The following is a 20,546-nucleotide window of genomic DNA, read 5'->3' on the forward strand; positions in this document are numbered from 1 at the left end:
CTCGCTTTTGTCACTAGCATGGATATGTTTCTTGATTGATGGCTTGTTTAAGATGTTAAAAGCCTTCTTTACTGAATGCTTCTGTTCATCATACCTGGCTACGATAGTGGGCGATACAGCAAGTTGTGGTATCGAACCGATACCACTTACCACCGTGTCAGGTCAGTATTGCTACTGAATCTTTTGACTCTAATTAATTAGTTATTTGTGAATCATGCTAATAATCACAATAAAAAGCAGGCTTTCAGGCAACACTACAATGTAACTCAACTAAATAATTGATTTCCTTACTTTAGCAAAATAAGTGAATATTGCAAAGTAATTGAGTAAATAAAAACAAAAAAATGACAATCCCAACAATTGAGCAATACAAGCAACAAAAAAAATTTGTTAAACACGTTAGTATCGATTTGGTTCTGATACTACCCTTACTATCGACATTTGGATCGATCTTGCGTGCGTTCTGTTCACTATACGTAGCTGGCAACCCCGGAGCAGCCGCTTCCGTGTCTTTGCTAGCTGATGCGTGACTTGAGCGGCAGTAAAAACATCCACAGGACAACTTTGCATCTTTTGACAAGGTCAGAGAAGAATAAAAGCATTTCAGACTATCGTGACGCGTGTATTCGTATATATTGTACGGATCTTAAACTAGCGTGATTATAATGCAAGTATTATTAGAAGGCCCTTTACTCGCTAATGTCTGCAACTAATGTTGATGCTACTAAAACGTATTTTAGTGGCTGATTTTCCAGGCATTTTGTCGCTTTATTTATTATCTCTCAACGCATTGGTGTTATTATTTAGACAGCAAGATGTCAACAAGGACACGTCGTGTCTGACAGGATAAGTAACCAAACAAAGTCGTTTATACTTTCTCACTACTCTTCACTGGAATTATTAGTTAAGTTATTGTGTCACATTTAAATCGTGGATTAGGTGTGTGTTTTGTTGACACATGTCAATACATGTCACCCTGTTTCGGTTTTACTTGGTGCACCATCACTCTAGCCATGACTACTACTAGCCACTGTCTCGTGGCATATTTATTGATGTGTTTACACACATACACACATTTTATACAGTTTATTTTTACTTTTCACGATGAGCTGTCCGTCTAAATTATAGTTTTGTGCGGCTTTAGTACTTTTCTTTCAATTATGATAGTTTTTCTGTTCAACTTCCTGTCCTAACACGGCGCGCTTAGTACGTCATCGTACGTATATACGTTTACGGCGGCCATATTGGAGCGGTACACGTCCAAAGCCAGCTATGCCTAAACTGCATTTAGATACAAAGCTTTGGTGGTGTTAATAGTTACAAGTATCAACATTTGACTCTTTTGAGCGGGATATGCCGAAAAATGTTTTGTTCATTAGATTATTCAATCTGGACTTAAAGTTCCATGGGTAAAATAGGTTAGCATGCTTTGCCTTTTTCTCACTTATAGATGGTCGATCATTGTGATGGTGACGCCAAGGGTGATGCCTTTCATTATGCTGAACTTAACCGCGACAGGTGAGACCCCCCACCCCCACTGCTAACCATACCAGCATTGTTTCATGTATAAAATCATTAAAGTGTTAATAAGTCCTGTTGTTTGATAAAGAATATATATGGACTATAATGCTACAACGCCACTGGAACCAGAAGTGGTACAGGCTATTTCTGAGGCCTTACAGGATGCTTGGGGGAACCCCAGTAGCAGTTACCAAGCAGGTGAGCCTACTTTTGGCTGTGATGTGTATTATCTTAATAATCCATGTGAGTTTTAGGCATCAAAGCAAAGGCTATAATCAGTCAGTCCCGAGAAAATGTGGCAAGGATGGTCGGGGGAAAAGCAGAGGACATCATTTTCACCTCTGGAGGAACTGAGGTAACGCTGACACTTCTCCGCAGGCATATTTAACATGGATAAATGGTAATAAAACCTTCTTCCAGGCCAACAACATGGTGCTCCACACTGCCTTGGAGCATTTCAGGAGGCACTCGAATGGGAAGCTTCCACACATCATCACATCCAACGTGGAGCACGACTCCATTAAACTAGTGGCCGAGCACCTGCAGAGGGACGGCAAGGCGGGTACGTGGACAGCAATAAATGTTTGTTTTTACGCTCGATGATTAGTGCTTGTGACATTAAAAAAAACACAAAAATAAGCGACAGAAGAAAATGTATTTATTTTCCTAAATATAGTATATAGTTGTTGTTTTTTTCATGTCTTTTGCAAAATGTCCAGCTCTGGTGTCATGTTTGATTATACAAATTTGACGATGATGTCATGTGGGAAACACTTAATGTTTTTGCCGCAGATGTCACCTTCGTGCCTGTTTCCACGGTGACAGGCCAGGTGGAGGTGAGCGATGTCTTGGCCGCCGTGCGCCCCGGCACTTGCCTCGTGTCCATAATGCTGGCTAACAATGAGACAGGCGTCATTATGGTAAGAAAGAAGCTCTCTAATTCAGTGACATGGACAGATTTCACATATACTTTACTTGCTGTTGGTTTGCTTGGGAGCAAGATTACACAATCAAGATGGATTTGTCTTTAATAAAATCTCTTTGGATGGTGTAGGCACAAGCCAAGGAAGAAACCACTACATTTTGATGCAAATCTGGTGCAGATGTAGGAATACATTTATCTGATTGGCAATTGGCAAATAAGTGTTTCCCATACATTTATTTATGTGTGGAGCCCACCACTAATTTCTGGTGCTATTGGCTCTCACTCATGAACACTTTATAATGGAATTGCTTTCCTGCAGCCTGTCCGTGAGGTCTGCCAGAGAGTCAAAAGTCTGAACAAGCAGAGCCAGCGTCTTCGCATCCTCCTGCACACGGATGCTGCCCAGGCTCTGGGGAAGATCCAAGTCGATGTACGCGACCTGGGCGTGGATTACCTCACCATCGTGGGTCACAAGGTTGGAGACTTTGTATGCTGAAACACTTTTATGATGCCACGCCCAGACAGTAATGGTTTCAATTGTTCAGTTTTATGCCCCACGGATCGGTGCGTTGTTTGTGAACGGCCCTGGAGTGACAACGCCGCTCTATCCGATGCTGTTTGGCGGTGGACAGGAGAGGAATTTTAGACCGGGGTAATCATCTTACTGTATATGCATGAAACAGTGAGAGTTGCATTAAGCATATCTCCTTTTTGTAACCTTGCAGGACTGAAAACACACCAATGATTGCTGGACTGGGTAAGGTATGTTTGCTAAATTAAAAGGTCCTACTTAATTATAAATAGTTACATTTAAAAAAATGCATTTTGTGTTCAGTTGTGTTGTCATAATATTTAAATCTATTTGATGTGTAAGTATTACAAAAAAAGGGGGGTAAAGACTTTTTCATATACAGTATACCTGATGCATCATTTTACACTTATACACACATATGCGTCTGCTAGGCTGCAGAGCTGGTGACCACTCACGGTGCATCATATGAACGCCACATGCTGGACACCAAACTCTACCTGGAGGAACGTCTGAAGGTTATTTCGATGACACATAAGTTGAACATATTTAAGATTTTGGTTGTTTTGGACCATTATTTAGATCATATTCACCTCACCGATCGCTTCATTTGTACTTTTTTCCCCCCATGGTCAGGCCACTTTTAAAGATAAGCTGCATTTCAACAGCCATTTTGTGAGCTCGGAGCAACTTCCCAACACATGTAACGTGTCCATCCTGGGTGCAGGGTTACAAGGTGACGTGCTATGTTACGTATCAGTGCAGTACAGACGTAGGAAATACTGAGAATGTTTCCTGTGTCTATGCATCAGGCTGGCGGGTGTTGTCACACTGCAAGAAGCTGCAGGCGAGCGTGGGCGCCGCCTGCCACTCCGACCGCGGAGACAGGTACACGCCAGCCTAACTCTGTCGCTCTTGCTCTCCAGCCACTCTCACGGCATCCTTGCATCATCACTCAGGCCTTCACACATCCTTTTGAGCTGCGGCGTCTGTCCGGAAGTGGCAGCTAATGCCCTGAGGCTGAGCGTGGGCAGGAGGACCTGCAAAACGCACGTGGACGAGGTAGTGGAGGACTTAAAGAATGCCGTAGAACTGTTGGAGCAGACCAAGTAGATCCCGCGGGCTCTTTATTTATCCCTCCAATTTTTTTTTATACTTCACTCAAGGATGGCACTCAGCAGAAGAACTATTTGTATTTGGCTCTGCCCTCCTCCTCTGAAGTCAGGACCTATGCATATTTCATATTTTAATGCTGTCTCATGTTGATACGTATAATAGTGAGTGGTTCTTTTTGGCCCCACCTAGCCGCAAAGTTCTGTCGAACCTAGTGAGGTATTTTTTGCATACTAACTATTAATCAGCCAAAAGTAGGTTTAAAATATGCAGTATTAGAGTATTTCCTCATTTTTCTCAAGCTGCCACATTTCCTTTAAAGCAGGGCTTTTCAAAGTCTTGTATTATGTTCCCCACAGGACATCATACAGCTGATTTTCTGGATCATATTTTGTGTTTTCTGCTCACTATACTCTTGCTTTAACTCTCTGACCTTAGAAACTATGAACCAATCCAGTTTTCCTGTTAAAAATAACTAAAGTTCGTTTAGCAGGTAAGAAAAATCTACTTTTCTTCCTTTTTCTCAAGCTGCTGCTGATGTCCCAGGGGTACAACCTTCCTGGCGGCTACCATGTAGTTAATCCTCACCCATTTGTGGTTTGTCATTCTCTCCCTCACAGATTTTTTTTGTCTGCTTGAAATTGTAAATATAACTTTTTTAATGGTAACTTCAATAGAAAATGGTTTGATGGCCAAACAGTCCTGCAGCTATGAAGCCAGCAGTGGGCGCTGTCTCACAAGTCAATTCTCTCAACATATTCCAGCAGGAAGATGCTTTGACAGGACGCGAGGTGTGTAACTGCACGTTTTCTAAGTACAGTAGTAGTATATAATGATGTGCAAAAATGAATCTAAAAAGTGTTTAATACTGTAAGAGGCATATTTTGGGGTTAGAGCAGGGGTCTCAAACTCAATTTACCTGGGGGCCACTGGAGCAAGGGTCTGGGCAAGGCTGGGCCGCATCAGGTTTTCAAAAAAAAAAACAAAACTCATTTATTAAAAACAGAAAAATATACAAACTTTTTCAGTGCTTTGGTTCCGATTTTCTACAATAAAAGCTCTGATAAAACATTCCACTGTTCTCAAATATCTTAATTTTTATTTTTCTGCACAAAATAAGATGAAAAATAAGTAAACTAATCAAGAATAAAGAAAATCAATCAATCAGTAATAAAATAAATATAATAATAATAATAAAACGGCAAATAATAAAAACTTAATAAACCACATACAGTTGGTGGGTAGACAAAGTTATTTTTTTCAGATTAAAATTAACAAAGCATTATTAGAGCCTTGTAGACATGACAAAACACGACTATAGTCACATTTATACTTTTTTTATTTACAACATATTGCGCAACTGCAGGGTCTCGAGACACATGCTAACTCGCAAACTAGAGAGCTCGCGACCTAAACGGTAGCCTTCAAGTTATTGCCTTTAAACCTAAATAGCCAAAAACGTACCACTTCCACACGGATAGGGAGGATAACTATTAACAGTTATTTAACCTTTAACTTGAACATTAATCAAACGTAATAATTTTTTCTGGGTACATGATACCATACAGCATCCATATAAAACTTGCGCGGGCCGCACTAACATTAAACTTTCATATCAAGGCGGGGGCCTCAAACTAGTGTCCTGCGGGCCACATTTGGCCCGCGGGCCGCATGTTTGAGACCCCTGGGTTAGAGCATTAAAAATTGGCATACTTATTGGTGTGTCATTTTTTATTTTGCCATTAGCAGGGCTTCTTGGTACCCATAAAATAAATTTCCTGCATTTTGGTTATGGCTATGGTTCAGTCAACTATTTGTGGCCCCTAACCTTTAGAACAGGAGTGTCCAAACTCTTTCCAGCGATGGCCACAGGGGCCTGTTTGGTCAAGTTGTGAAGCACGTAGCAAGATGATAAGGCCTGCACTGGACAGGCACAGCCAAAGCTATTGGTATTTTCACTCTTCTACCACTAGATCAGGGGTCAGCAACCTGCGGCTCCAGAGCCGCATGTGGCTCTTCAGCCTCTTTATTGTGGCTCCCTTTGCGATTCTTGAATATTTTTAACACCCGAGTGGGGAAAATGCACGTCTTTTGTAATGAGTTTTAAAAAATCCAACTTTGTCTGAGACCATGAATGCATCCTGAGTGAGTTCTGACTGCTATCCAGTTCAGTACATGAAGAAAAACAAGTAATACTTACCTACAAATCTAAAAAATAAATTTGAGATAATTTAAAAACAGCGGCATGGGAACTTGTTTTTACGTTTACAGTAGTTTACACATACATTTATGTAAGTTTATCTCCAAAACTAGCAAGAGTACTCCAACTCGTCTTTTCTTATCTGAACTACTTTGATACCCCCAAATTCCCTCCAATGTTGTTTTAAACATAATATATGTTTTGCGGCTCCAGGCTATTTTTCTTCAGTGGGCATTGGGTAAAATGGCTCTTTTCATAGTAAAGGTTGCCGACCCCTGCACTAGATGTTCTGTGTAAGTATAAGTGGATACATCCCATGGTATTGGTGTGCCAGTTATTCGTTGATTTGCAGTAATGTTTGAGATGTTTGTCAGGAAATTGTTAATTTCAGTGTTGGAGAAATTGCTCTTCGCTATGGTTTTGCCGTGGGAATGTTCTGAGGCACGCGCTATGCACACATCTCTGCAGTGGAAAATGCAATGTCACATCCATCCATGGAGGTAATCATACATTAGATGTCCCCTGACAGGTGTTTAGCAGGAAATACAATGGATGGTCTGTAGCACCATGCCCTGGCGCTCGTGTCTCCAGTGAAGCATGGGAGCGTGGGTCAGCATGTGGTCAGTACCGCACAAAGCTGGAGGCTTTCATTACCTTTCTGGCTCACTGGCTCCCCACTGACCCCCCCAACACAGTCACGCTGGCCATCTGCCGGTGTCACTTTCCTGGCGTAGGCGGAGGCAATGAGATGTTTTGGCTCCGAGGAGCTGAAAGGTGCCATATCTGACCTGTAGAGCAGGAGAGGATGGTTCTTCATCGCGCCATCCAGGCGGCCCGGGCGGGGGATCTTCACACCCTGAGTGAGCTGGCGTCTTCTGGTCATCTGTTGCCCACCATCGTGGATGCCCAAGGTGCCGGCCCGGTGCACCATGCGGCCAGGTGTGGACGCCTGGAGTGCCTGCAGTTCCTGGTAAGTCAGCAGGGGCTTGCAGGAGGAGCTCGGGCCTTGAACGGGGCCACGCCGGCACATGACGCCGCCGCCACCGGGCACGTGCTGGAGCTGCAGTGGTTGGTGGAGCAAGCGGGCTGCAATGTGGAGGTGAGGGAAAACAACACAGGGATTCTGGTGGTCTATTCCGAGCATTACAGTACTTGTTCAGTACTGTACTTTGTACAGCACAAAGTACACCAAAGCATTTGAGAATGATTTATTATGACCACCAGATGTTAAAAGTTGTGGTCTCTTACAAGACAAATGCACCCCTGCTGCAATGTTTCTGAGACTTACGTTTCTCACTACATATTTGGAGGACCGAGACGCCGCCGGCGCCACGGCGCTACACCTTGCGGCCCGCTTTGGCTGCGTGGAGGTGGTCAGGTGGCTCCTGTCTATCAAGGGGACAGCGGAGGTGGAAACCAAGTGCGGAGCTCTGGCAGCTCACTACGCTGCAGTCAACGGGGACCTAGGGTGTTTGATGCTTCTTGTTCAGCAGACGCCACGGTGAGCCCAGTGTTCATTTTTGATAATTGACCTATGAACTTTGACAACTGACATCTGCTACACCAGGGGCGTCCAAAGTGCGCCCCGGCACATTTTCAAAGTATCATTTAAGGAAAATGTCAAATTGAAGTAATTAAAATGTAATTTTACTCAAATAATGAGGAAAAATCATTCATTCATAATTTTTGGAGCAGAAATTTTAAATATTGAAGAAAAAAATACTTTTTAAAAATGTATTAAAGCAGAATTATGAGAAACAAATAAAATTGTAATTTTTTGAAAATTACGTTGTGGAAAAAGTTGTATTATGACAATAAAATAACATTTTATGGGACTGAAGTCGGAATATCACCAAAGGCAAATTTCTGAAAATTATTTTAGAAAGAAATTTGATAATATTTAATGATTTTTGGGCTGCTTATGTGAAATTGCACAGCTGATGCTGTGCCACGGCACAGTGGTTGGGAATCCCCGGTCTATGGTAGGACATGTTATAACCATGATGGACTGCAGGTGCGTGAACCACCAGATGTCCACTGGCGCCACCCCGCTCTACCTGGCCTGCCAGGAGGGACACGTGCACATGGTGGAGCACCTGGTGAAACACTGCAGCGCCGACGTTCACGTGAGGGCCCACGACGGCATGACGTGCCTGCACGCCGCTGCCCACATGGGCCACGAAGACGTAGTGACTTGGTTGGTGAGCGGACGTCCTTCTTCTATATTTCCTCCCAAGTCTTCACCTGGATGAACTGGTTGTTTCTTGTACAGGTGAGCCACACTGACATAAGCACGTCCTGCCAGGATGTAGAGGGAGCCACTGCGCTGCACTTTGCCGCCAGCAGGGGGCACTCCCGCATCTTGGAGCGGCTCCTTGAGGCCGGGGCGAAGGTCATGAAGGATTACTGGGGCGGGACACCCCTGCATGATGCGGCGGAGAACGGAGAGCTGGAGGTTGTCTTTGGTGTTATTTTAGAATTAGACGTAAAGTGCAGCTGTAAATCACACATATTTGCAAATTATTCATATAAATCTGCATATTTGTACCCCTGTCAGTGCTGTAAAAGCATGCTGGCCCGCTACGGCAAGCCTGCCGACAGAGATGTTGATGGACTTACAGCGGCCGACCTGGCCGGGTACAACGGCCACCATGAGTGCGCCAGATACCTGCGTGCCATGGAGAACAACGTAAGCTCACCTGCTGTTCATTTTCTCTGATCTTTGCCGTGGGTTGGGGAGGTAAGAGCAAACATATGGGAAGCTAAGCTAATTGCTTTTTTCCCATTGGTGACACCAGATGAGGTCACCTGTATTGGCTGTCGTTTTCCAGAAAATGAAAGTGTGTGTGTGTGAGAAGAAGAAACAGTGACTCAACTGAAATGTCTCATCCATTATTACCGCAACACTACGACACCTAGTGACCAGTGTAGAATACTACATATCACAACGTCTTTGAATGCATCTTCTGAATGCCTTATATTTGTATCTTAGTTCACTTACCATATTAATGCTTGACAATTCTTTAATTTTAATGAGTAATTGGCCGTATTAAAAACAAAAATGTATTATAAACAATGAATGAATTTATGAAAAACTGACAAAGTGAAGCTGCAATTTTTTTCATGCAGATGATTACTGTATAAGGCATTTAGAAGATGCATTAGAATATGCAAGACGTGTTGATCACTAGGTGTCAGTAATGTTACTGTAATGTTGGGTGAGACACACAAGCACCAGACTTGATCTCTTGAGTCTATATTGTGTCTTATGTATGTCTTAAATGGCTTATCTTTGCTTATTATGTCTACTATATAGGCATAATAGGAGTGCAAATCTAACTATAGGGGTGTTATTTCATGTCTAGAGGACTCTGATAATGTTAAAACCCATATTTAGAAGATTGTAAACAGGTTTTTCTTAACTACGAATTTAGAAATAAGTAATCCTACACTGGAAATTCACTTATATAATAAAAGACAGGGTCAGTGCATATTAATTTACATTTTTATGTCAATATGGAATATTAGTGGCTATTTACCTATCTACTGAGAACAAGTTTGGAGTCTTACAGGAAGAAATACGAGGGGGGGGGGGACCCCACAAAGAGTAAGCTTTAGAGGTGAGGTTTGACTTAAGAGGATGTGCTGTCTGTGCATTTATGATTTGTTGTCCATCAAAAGAGCAGCGGAGTAATCAGGGAATTGTTAGCTGACAGCAGACTTACTGCACAAGCCTCCCCAGGTGCCGGGCCGGGCCACACATGATGATCTGAGGCAGACGGCCAACAGAATCCATGAATAAGTCAGCAATGAAGAGCAGCACTCGCACATGAAGAGGATGACGATGGCAAGCCAGCGAGGCGCGGCTGCTGAGCTCTTCCCTCACACATAATCCTCCCTCAGAACAATGGAGGGCTAATTAGCGCAGGCGCCAGCCCCCGTTGGCGATGGCCGGCACGCCGCCTGGAGCGCCTGGCTAGCTGGTTGATGGCTATCGGTTTTCTCCCTTTCGGGTAGCTCAGGTGGAAGGTCCCGAGGCCGAGCTTGTTATGAGATCCACAAGGTTAGGTTTCAGAGTTTTCACCATCCCGATGCCTGGAAGCCGCAACCCAATCCCTGGTAAGGACCGGGAGAGCAGGATGTCAAGCACAAGTCTGACTCCAGGGAAGCTCAGCCTGTCACCTCCTGGTACCGCTAAGAATCACCAGCACACAGACCGCCAGGTCATGTGGGCTGAAGAAATCAGCAGCGGCGCTTTAATTACCTCTGTGCTGGTGTCTGGAAAGCAAAGGTTCTACAGTGTCAGTCGGGTAACCTCGGTTCAACGGCGGATGGGAGAACGTGGGATGGAATCACAACCAGGTCCAATTGTAATTCAGGAGCAGCTGCAGTCTGATGAACAGTAAACACAGCCACCTGACAGATGAGTTACGATCATATTTATTTTCATATGCAATCATCCTTTCCCACATTGCAGTTTGTAACGTGGGAAGCATAAATTGTTGACCCTCGATTATAGTGGTTAATTGGTTCCAGACATGACTGCTTTAAATGACTTTCCATGATATAGATACGGTTCTATCATTATTAGAGGCCTGTAGACATGAAATAACATCCATATCATCACCTTTACACTCCTACTATTCTTTGTTTACATATTGCTCAGCTGTTAAGCTGCAGGGGACTCGAGACGGCTGATGATCATTTCGCCAAAAATTTATTGAGGAAGTCAAAAAACTTACCACTTCCACATGGAATGAGAGGTTTTCGGCTGATTTATTGTAGTGTTAACGGCATGTTCTGTACAGTAAGGTAATGCCTCTATGTTTTGTGTCATTACTGCTGCCTAGTGACCAGAATATAATATATCATGCATCCGTTTTCTGTGCCACTTACCCTCACTTGTGTCATGGGGGTATGCTGAAGCGTATCCCAATTGACTTTGACTCATTTGCAGGGCACAAACAGTATAGACAAACAACCATTCACACTCACATTCATACCTATGGACAATTTAGAGTCGCCAATTTAACCTAACATTTTTTGAATGTGGGAGGAAAGCAGAGTAGACTCGTTGGCAGTTTGAATGGGATCGTCATCATACTACGCCACCAGCTGTTCCATGTCTTGAAGCATCAGATAAGTAAATATTCTGTCAATGTTTCCTGGCTTCATGTCCTCATGCCGGATGTGCCTCACGTGAACCGAATGCATTGGTAGTCAAGTTCAGTCATAAAATCCTGAAAACAGCCGCCGTGGGTGTTTGTTGTTCAGGCGTGACGGTGTGGCATTGTCTTTCACCGGTCCTCTCCAGCTGAGATTCCACCTCATTCACTGATCCAGAGTGGAAAAAGCCAACGTCATGAGATGAAATAGATGTCTCTTTCCAAGCGGCTTTGACAAGTCTTCCGCTGATACCTCCTCCATGTGATTCGTCGGCGTGCCCGAGCATTAGTGACATTGCCGGCCATCCTATCCTTTGGTCTTTGAATTATTCACACCATCCTCCCATGGCTTTATTGTTTATTGGCGGCTGTGTTGAAGAAGCGCTGTGCCGTCCTGCCGGCACATCTTTACACTTGCGACCTCCTCGACACGCAGTCATGCTCCATCGCTGAAGGCCAGAAGACAAGGTCAAGGTCGGTCTATTGCCAGATGTGCTGCTTGTTTGTTTACCTACTTGGGTAGCAGGGGTCCACCTCCGTACCTGGGGAGTTAAGCATGATGGGATGACTGACTGGTGTCATTGGTAGCACTGTATAGCGGTTCACATACCCAGTGGCTGAATGTCATATTATAGTTGTTTATATGCACAAAAAGGATAAAATGTGTAGAAATGCAGCCCTGCTGTCTTGCATGTGCTAATATTTTCCTGACCAATACAGTAGGTCATTGTTATTATGTTACTTAATGACAAAAAAACCCCCACAAATAATAGATGCACCTATGAATTCCCTAAAAATACATATTTTGGATACGCTCACATTATTTTTTAGACACATTAAATGTAATTGCATTCACATGCAGTTACAAATCATGTCTTGTCATAGCATCTTTCTGCTGGAAAATGTTGCCAACTTGTCTGCTGCATTCATAGCTGAAGCATTTCATTTGAATATGAATGTAAGGCATTGAGAAGATGCAGTCATGTGACAATATGTAGTATTCTACACTTGTCACCAGGTGTCAGCAATGTTATTGGAACATTGGGTGAGACACACAAGCACCAGGCTTTTAACCCTTTAGGTTTTTTCCAGTTTTGACTTTACTATTTCAAAAGCTTGTAGCTTGAAAATGGTCAGTGAGAAAAGCACACTGTAAATTTAGAGACTCATAAATACTACTCACAGTTTGTGATGGGAGTAAATATACTTATCTAATTTGCACATTATGACATCACCTGGCTCAAAATTGGTCAGATACCAACTCATCAAAATGTCTGATTCAATTGTGATCCTCTCACGCCAGAACACATTTAAAGGAACATACTAGTTCCTAAAAAAATCCCTCCATACTCACACAGCTCAATGTGCTTGACACTGTTGACCACAGTCATGACCATCAGTCATTTAGCATTTGTGTTATGATTATACAATTTTGAGGATATCTGTATTAGACGCAAGCTAGCATGTTTTGCCACATTAGGAGTTCCTCAGCCTACCACCTCTAACCTGAAATGCGGGTGTGTGAACGTTACGTGACGTGAAGTTACACCGCAGCCTTGTGTGTGTGTGTGTGTACATCCCCCACATTGCGACATCACAAACATTTGGCTGATGAGCAAGTTCTTTACACGATGTTCCCGCACTCCCATATTTGTAAAAGAAAAATGAAACACGGACGCAGAGTGAGGTCGTGAACTCTTGGCTCCTGATCTGTAGCGATCAGGTCTTTGATAAAGGACGAGCTGGGCTTGTGTGTGAGTGTGTGTTGCAGCTGAGAATCGGTGTTGATGAAAACCAAATGCCTTCCTGCCACTGGGTCCAATTAGAGGCAAGCACAAGACGTTGAACTGTTACAAGAAGGGTCACCACGGAAGCAGGACCTCCTCGCTTCTCCTTACTCCTCTGCTCTTGTTTATCTGTGTGGGGATTGCACAACTTCAGGGGAGGTGGAGCGGCGTAGTGAGAGGAAGTGGCGACCATCAGCTCGCTTTGCATTTGATGGCGATGTTGCTTGAAGGGCGGAGTCAGAGGTCATGTGAGCAGCACATGAGGACAGTGCATCTAAAAGCTTCCGTGACTCTGTCATTACTGCTGAACATTTTATCCAACTTTCTGAGGATCATTTTTCATGTAAATTAATTATTTCACGGTCATATCTTGGTGTACTAAAACCAAAGCAAATATATGATATTGATATTGTATATTTTGTAAACCAAGCCATGTACTGCGGATATGCACTGGCTTAGAAACACACTAAGTTGCTTGGGAACACACAGGAGTCACAGGATCAGTCGCACGACTGGAAAAAAGATTCCCTGTCCAGTCAACGTGTTGAACAAAAACTCCAGGGCTGCTGTTCAGAGACGTTAGTGGAGTGCTGGAGCGAGAGCAAAGGGAGAGTCCATTAAAGTGTAGGCCAGCTCTAACAGCCAAGCAGAGCATATCTTCAAAATAGATGAAAGCAAGCATTCCTGCTTGGAATTTCATTGGATGGGACTGATCATTCCAGGCCGCCTGTACTGATAAGTCGATCATCATCCCGGTGGAGGAAGTGTCGCAGCGCAGCAGGCGAGTCCACTTCCACGGCAGCGAGAGCGTCCTCATGGACACCTTGAAGGTGCTTGTCCACTTCAAATGAAGCCACAAACCTAAAAAAAACAAAAAAAACTAAAATGTCTGCTCTTCTCACTCCAAGCAACCTGACAGCGAGGAGACCTCAGCAGCTCGATACCCTCAGCCCTTACCTTCTTCTCCATCCATGCCCGCCCAGCCGGCAAAGAGCATCATCTCCAGAATTGAGAAGGTCCAAACTGCAACATCTGGTATGAGCCTTTGTGTTGAATCAGCAACTGAGAGGAGAGTAAAAGATGCCGCTGATGCTTTAGCCTGTCAGTTATTAAAGGTTTAAATCAGCCAAAGGCAGCCAGGAAATCCTCTGCCGACAAGAGGGCACTACCTGATGCCAACCTCCTGAACGACATGAATCCCATCGCAACGCTCAAACAGTCATCGCTGATGGGCGTCTTCACCGGCCAAGCTGTAAGCACGCACCGTCCCATCCTTCCTCTGTGTCCATACTCAGCTTGCCCCTGACTGCGTTTCATCCCTCTCGTAGAGCAAGATGGTGGTGCTCCCCACCGAGCAGGCCAACCTGGCGGACATCGACCACCTGGTGCCCACTCATGACGAGAAGGGCCTCCCCATCGCAGAGTGGAAGCGGCAGGTGATGGTGAGGCAGCTGCAGGCCCGGCTGCTGGACGAGGAGGACCAGCGGAGGAAGGTAACACACAAGGTTCCTCACAGTCGTCACATGTGGTGCTAACATTTTATTCTACCATGTCACGGGACTGTACAATAATGTACTTTAAAGTAGTCTGTGTACACATCTTCAAGATGTGTTTGAACTACAGACTAACATCTGCTTCCTATTGTCGCAGTACAAAAAGACTAACACAAGCAAAAACTTATTTGTTATGATGCGAAATCACATAATTTTAGTAGCATAAATTTGACATTTTAAAGAAAGAAATCCATCATAATATCATGAATAACAAACAAAGCAGCGTATAAGGTTGTCATTTTTGGAAAATTAGGTTGTGGAAAATGTTATAATGTTACAAAAATAAATTGAAATGAAAATATTGTGGGAATAATGTTATAATTACCAATATGAAAGAGGGCTGCACGACGAAGAGTGGTTAGCACGCAGGCCACATAGCTAGGAGACCCGAGTTCGATTCCACCCTCGGCCATCTCTGTGTGGAGTTTGCATGTTCTCCCCGTGCATGCGTGGGTTTTCTCCGGGTACTCTGGTTTCCTACCACATTCCAAAAACATGCTAGGTTAATTGGCGACTCCAAATTGTCCATAGGTATGAATGTGAGTGTGAATGGTTGTTTGTCTATATGTGCCCTGTGATTGGCTGGTCACCAGTCCAGGGTGTACCCCACTTCTCGCCCAAAGACAGCTGGGATAGGCTCCAGCACCCCTGGCGACCCTCGTGAGGATATGCGGTAGAAAATGAATGAATGAATGAATGAATTTGAAAGAGTTTGGAAAAAGACATCAGAAATTGAGAAAAAAAAACCCATCTGATTATTCTTTGTAAGTATAATGCCAAAATATTCATAGAAAAGCATTGTATTGTAACAAGAAAATACGTATGTTATGATCAAATATAATGTCATTTTAGTAATGTAGAAAAATGTTGAAAAAGAAAAATTTTGTTTTTATGTCATAATGAGACACAAACAAAATACAATAGAGTTGTAATTTTTGCAAAATTAGAATTGGGGAATAAAGTCACTATTAAAATACAAACATTTACAAAGATTGTTGAAGAGGAAATTTGGAATATTAGAAAAACAGCAAAAATGGAGGAAACAAGCTGGTAATTCTAATAAAACACTTTTTCACTAATATCATGAAGTTAAGATGCAGTTTTTTCGCGAAATATCCATAACATCTGAGTAGAGATGTCCGATATTGGCTTTTTGCAGAAAATCGATATGCCCATATTGTCCAACTCTCAATTTCCGATATTGGTACGTGTAACTTGACATATCTCCTGGAATCAACACATATGTGTTGTATACAACAATTTATAAATATCGTTTTTCATGATTGGGAAAAAATCTGATACCGGTGTCGACCAATGTCACATTTTATGCTGATATCAGGCCTTTGAATCCTTTCATTTTTCATTATGTGGCCCTCGCTGGAAAGACATTGCATACCCCATGTACACATGTATTGCTCTTCATAACGAGCAGTGGATGCCATCTAAAAGCACTCACAAGCAGCTTCGTCTTGTTAGTCAAATGAAAGAAACAAAAGGAAACGACAGAAGAATGTTTATTTATATTTCGAAACATTTGTTTAGCCTGTCATGTTTGTATTGTCGTTTGAGAAGACACACTATGAAGACTAGAGGTGCCTGTTTCAGGAGAATGGCAGCAAGTTCGCCAAAGTCAGCTGGAGGTACTCCCAGGCCCACAACGCCATCTTGGGTCCGTCTGGCGAGCTTCTCACAGAGCACGACCTCATCTACCTGGAGCAGCAGATTGCCAACGTGGCCATGCAGAGACACTGCGAAGGCTACGAGCTGGAGCTAGCCCGACTGGCCGACGAGCTCCGCCACATCCTGCCTGCGCCCATCGTCAACATCACCGTCAACACGCAGTTCCGAGACTTCACCAGTCAGGTCCCTTTGCCCGTGTGGTGCAGCCGCATCTCGGGCATCGTGAAGAGCATGTCACTGCTCATGAGCAATCTGACTGACCAACCCTACTGCAAGATGCCCAACACCGACCTTGTCACCGTGTTTTCCCAGATTCCCGACAGACAGGACTCCACTAGAGGGCGCCGAGAGAGGATCGAGGACGAGATCCAACAGTTTGGAGTCTCTGTGAGGACACTCAAATCAAATTTTGAGACGCAGAACTCCCCCGAGGACAGCAATGTGTTCAACACTTCCACTTCACTGGAAGCGAGTCATTCAGAAAAGCCTCAAATCTCCTGTCCAGACCAGAACAGCGTCGTGGACCATGAGGAGAATCTTTCAGGAGTTGTTGAGACAACCAGCCTCAGGAAGGAGCGTATCGTTGTGCTGTTCCTGGGCCATTGGAAGAAATCTGCCTACACAGTGACGCTCAAGAGCAAGGATGCGGCAGAGAGGAAGGGGAGCTGCAGCGGTGGTAGTGCGGAGGCTCATGATGACGAACGTGGTCCCCAGCGCCGAGCGAGTGAGGACAGTGCCCAGTCCAAGATGATGAACAGTTCTTTGGGACACTTCTTCAAGCAGAGGAGTGCTGTCAACAAGATGCTGGGGAACTGGCGGAACATGATCTCCAGTGTTCCATCGAGGCAGATCCGACGGTAGGCTGAAGAGTCTTTTTTTGGGAATGTTCTCAGACGGTTTCCACCATGTTGACCTGTATATTTTGTTGCCTCTTTATTTGGTGCTGAATGGGCCAGATAAACATCTGGTGCAGGAATGGCAGGGAGATAGCTGTGTAGTTTTTGTCCTGGTCGTGGAATTGTGGACCAACTCGACACACTCGGCAGGGTCCTTGACGGTGCATTGGAGTTTGCCCAACCAGTCGACATGTGTTTTGTGGACTGGGAGAAGGCATTCCACCATGTTCTTTGACGAATCCTGTTTGGACTATTCTGGGACTATGAAGTACCGGACCACCTAATTGAGGCGTTCACTCCCTGTGTGACTGGTGTCGGAGCTTGGACTGTGTTGTCGACTAGTCCGACTATGCCCTTTGGCACCTATCCAGTTCATGACTCTTATGGACAGAATTTCTAGGCTCAGCCAGTCCAGCGAGGGGATCCAGTTTGCAAGACTGGGTCTCTGCTTTTTGCAGATGATGTGGTCCTGGTGGCTACATTGGGCCGCTCACTGGATTGGTTTGCAGTTGAGCGTGAAGTAGCTGAAATAAGAATCAGTACCTCCAAGTCTGAGTCCATGGTTCTTACCCATAAAAGAGTTTAGTGCCATCTGCGGGTCGGGGATGAGACCCTTCCCAAGCGGGAGAAGTTTAAGTACCTTGAAGTCCTGCTCACGAGTGAGGGAAGGATGGTCTGCGATATCGACATACGGATTTGCGAAGCGTCTACAGTCATGTGGACACTGCATTGGTCCGTTGTGGTGAAGAAGGAGCCAAGCTTAAAGGCAAAGCTCTCCATTTACCAGTCGATCTATGTTCCTACCCGCACCTATGGTCATAAGCTTTCTGGCTAAAAGTAGTTTTTTTCCATAGGGTGGTCTCTCCCTTAGGGATAAGGTGAGAAGCACTGTCATCTGGGCAAAACTCGGTGTAGAACCACCACTTTGCACCTCTCCTTCAGTCAGGACGCCTCTCGAACAGATCCCTGAGAAGGTGTTCGGGCCACGTCTGACCGGTAGATGGCCCCAGGGAAGACCCAGGACATTTTGGAGAGACCGTGTCTCTCAACTGGTCTGGGAAAGCCTCTGGATCTGTTGGGAGGCTGGGGAGAGGGAAGTCTGGGCTTTCTTGCTTAGGCTTCTACCCCCATAACCCAACCTCGGCTAAACAGAAGCGTGTTTGTTTCCAGCAGAATGTGTGTCTATGGAAGCGCTATCGTGTACTTGATCCACTTTGGACATGGAGACTGTACCTCTGCACTTACCCAATGCAATATGCCATATATGTAACTTTAAGAAGTGGACAGGATGACACAAACGTGGGCAACACTAGCATAGCAATGTGGAGCTACTAACATTACATTTTAACATCATGCTAGGTTAGCCTGTACACTGCAGAAAAACTAAACAGTCAAACCTACAGCTTTCACGTCTGTAGCTAACTGAAGGAGAGTTTTCAGAGCTCTATTTTAATAAGTGTAGCGAAGCCCCCTTTTTTGTGTATATATTTCTTGGAGCAAACAAGTTCGGGAGGTGATAGATTTTTATCAAATTTGGATCAATTTTACTGTTCGGTCACTTCAGCCTCAAAAAAATCCCCGGTGTTTTTTTCTTAGGCTCCACAGACAGCAAGCCCTGTACTCCCCAGAGCAGTTCCTTCCCCGTGTGGACGGTGTGCCCTTGGAGTATGATAAGCTGACCCTCGACCTCTTCATGCTGGGCTACTTCCACATCCTGGAGCTGGAGCTGCCAGTGGATGAACGCAAGATGAGACACCTGCTTTGCTTCGAGGTGTTCGACCACGTCGGCGGCTTCCCCTGGGAGCTGGTGAGGGACTTCCACAAGGCCGTCCTAGATGACATCGAGGCTGGCAACCGCCAGTGGACGGATGGGTTTGAGGATCTTAAAGTCAAGTTCTTTGGGAATGCGGTGAGTGCGCCCGAGGGTTTGGAGGAGGCGGAGACAAGCCGCCTTCCGGAGATGAGGCCGCTCCCGAAAGTCATCGTGCAGACACCCACGCCGGACGAGGGATCGCTCTACACGGGAACCGACATCTCCTGTTTCAGCAATGAAGAGATATGCCAATACATCGACCGGAGCTTTGCTTTTTGGAAGGAGAAGGAGGCGGAGATTTTTGATTTTGAGTAGTTGCTTGGGTATTGATAACTGTATCCGACTGGGGGGGGGGGCACATTGACTTGATAGTCAGCCATGTTTATATAGATCACGTTTTATGTGTTTGTAACAGTAGCAGAGATATCGATGTGGGCCAAAAATTATATCATTTTTTTCAATTTGGATGAAATTATGGCTCACAGATTCAAAGAGTCATAGAATCATTGGAACCTGATCGGTTTTTAGTACAGTACATCCCCGCCTAGTCGTGGTTTGGCATTGGCACCCCTGCATAATAGCACATTTCTCATTGGCTGGTTTAAATTATTTTAATAATACTTGAAAATGGCTTATTATAAGTCCAAAAGTATGCATATTTTAGCATATTGTACTTTCTTTGTCTGAATTATAAAGTATACAAATGGCTAAATGACATAAAATACTAATTATAAGGCATTCAGAAGACGCATTGAAAGATGTGATGATATGTAGCTTTCCATCCTGGTCACTAGGTGTCAGTCATACTGTAATGTTGGATGAGACACACAAGCACCAGACAAGGGGCTTTCATTGCAGGTTTGAATGATCTCTCAACAGGCACACTATTGGGCTACCATTAAGGCTGTAGCCCACGCCAAGCTAAAAGCTAACTATGAAACCTCAACGTCACTTCCTTTCCATCAACACACACAAGTTTATATATCTCTTATTATGTCTACTATATTGGGTCATAGGAGTATACTGGTCATTATAGGGGTGTTATTTCATGTTCAGAAGGCTCTAATAATTTTTTAAACTTTACGTAGAAAGTTTTTTTCTATGCTTTAACTACGGCAGAAATTCACTTAACACTGTGGTAAAGGAGGGATTACTGCAGTGGGGATTTATTGTACTATGCTACACATAGTGTACATATACAATATCATAAACAAGTGGCGTACATAGTTGTTGTCTGTGACCGTTCATGTTTAGTTTTCTGTTGTTTGTCGTGTTTTTGTTTTGGGAGCTGCTGTTCATTCCAGTAGAAGGATTTTTTTAGGATAATGAGGCTTGCTAATGCTTTAATGGTCAATAAATCACTT

General features: G+C 44.2%; 2 protein-coding genes across 2 annotated transcripts; both read left to right on the forward strand.

Annotated features, from left to right (window-relative positions):
- The first annotated feature begins 444 nt into the window (after positions 1–444).
- scly (selenocysteine lyase) lies at positions 445–5,230 on the forward strand. Its single transcript, XM_058072820.2, has 13 exons — positions 445–581; positions 1,451–1,518; positions 1,610–1,719; positions 1,776–1,876; positions 1,942–2,083; positions 2,314–2,441; positions 2,766–2,921; positions 2,992–3,098; positions 3,172–3,208; positions 3,410–3,493; positions 3,612–3,711; positions 3,788–3,863; positions 3,935–5,230. The coding sequence occupies exons 2-13, from the start codon at positions 1,451–1,453 to the stop codon at positions 4,086–4,088; spliced, it is 1,263 nt and encodes a 420-aa protein (XP_057928803.2). The 5' UTR covers positions 445–581; the 3' UTR covers positions 4,089–5,230.
- A 1,327-nt stretch (positions 5,231–6,557) lies between these two features.
- On the forward strand, positions 6,558–20,477 carry espnla (espin like a). The gene is made up of 11 exons (XM_058072830.2): positions 6,558–7,387; positions 7,599–7,789; positions 8,303–8,489; positions 8,561–8,743; positions 8,846–8,977; positions 13,963–14,070; positions 14,149–14,275; positions 14,347–14,492; positions 14,569–14,733; positions 16,399–17,330; positions 18,966–20,477. Exons 1-11 carry the CDS (start codon positions 7,094–7,096, stop codon positions 19,495–19,497), a joined length of 2,997 nt encoding a protein of 998 aa, XP_057928813.2. The 5' UTR covers positions 6,558–7,093; the 3' UTR covers positions 19,498–20,477.
- Positions 20,478–20,546: the final 69 nt, after the last annotated feature.

Source organism: Doryrhamphus excisus, linkage group LG4 (assembly GCF_037039965.1).
Source record: "Doryrhamphus excisus strain RoL-2023G ecotype Guam linkage group LG4, RoL_Dexc_Guam_v1.1, whole genome shotgun sequence".
NCBI lineage: Eukaryota > Metazoa > Chordata > Actinopteri > Syngnathiformes > Syngnathidae > Doryrhamphus > Doryrhamphus excisus.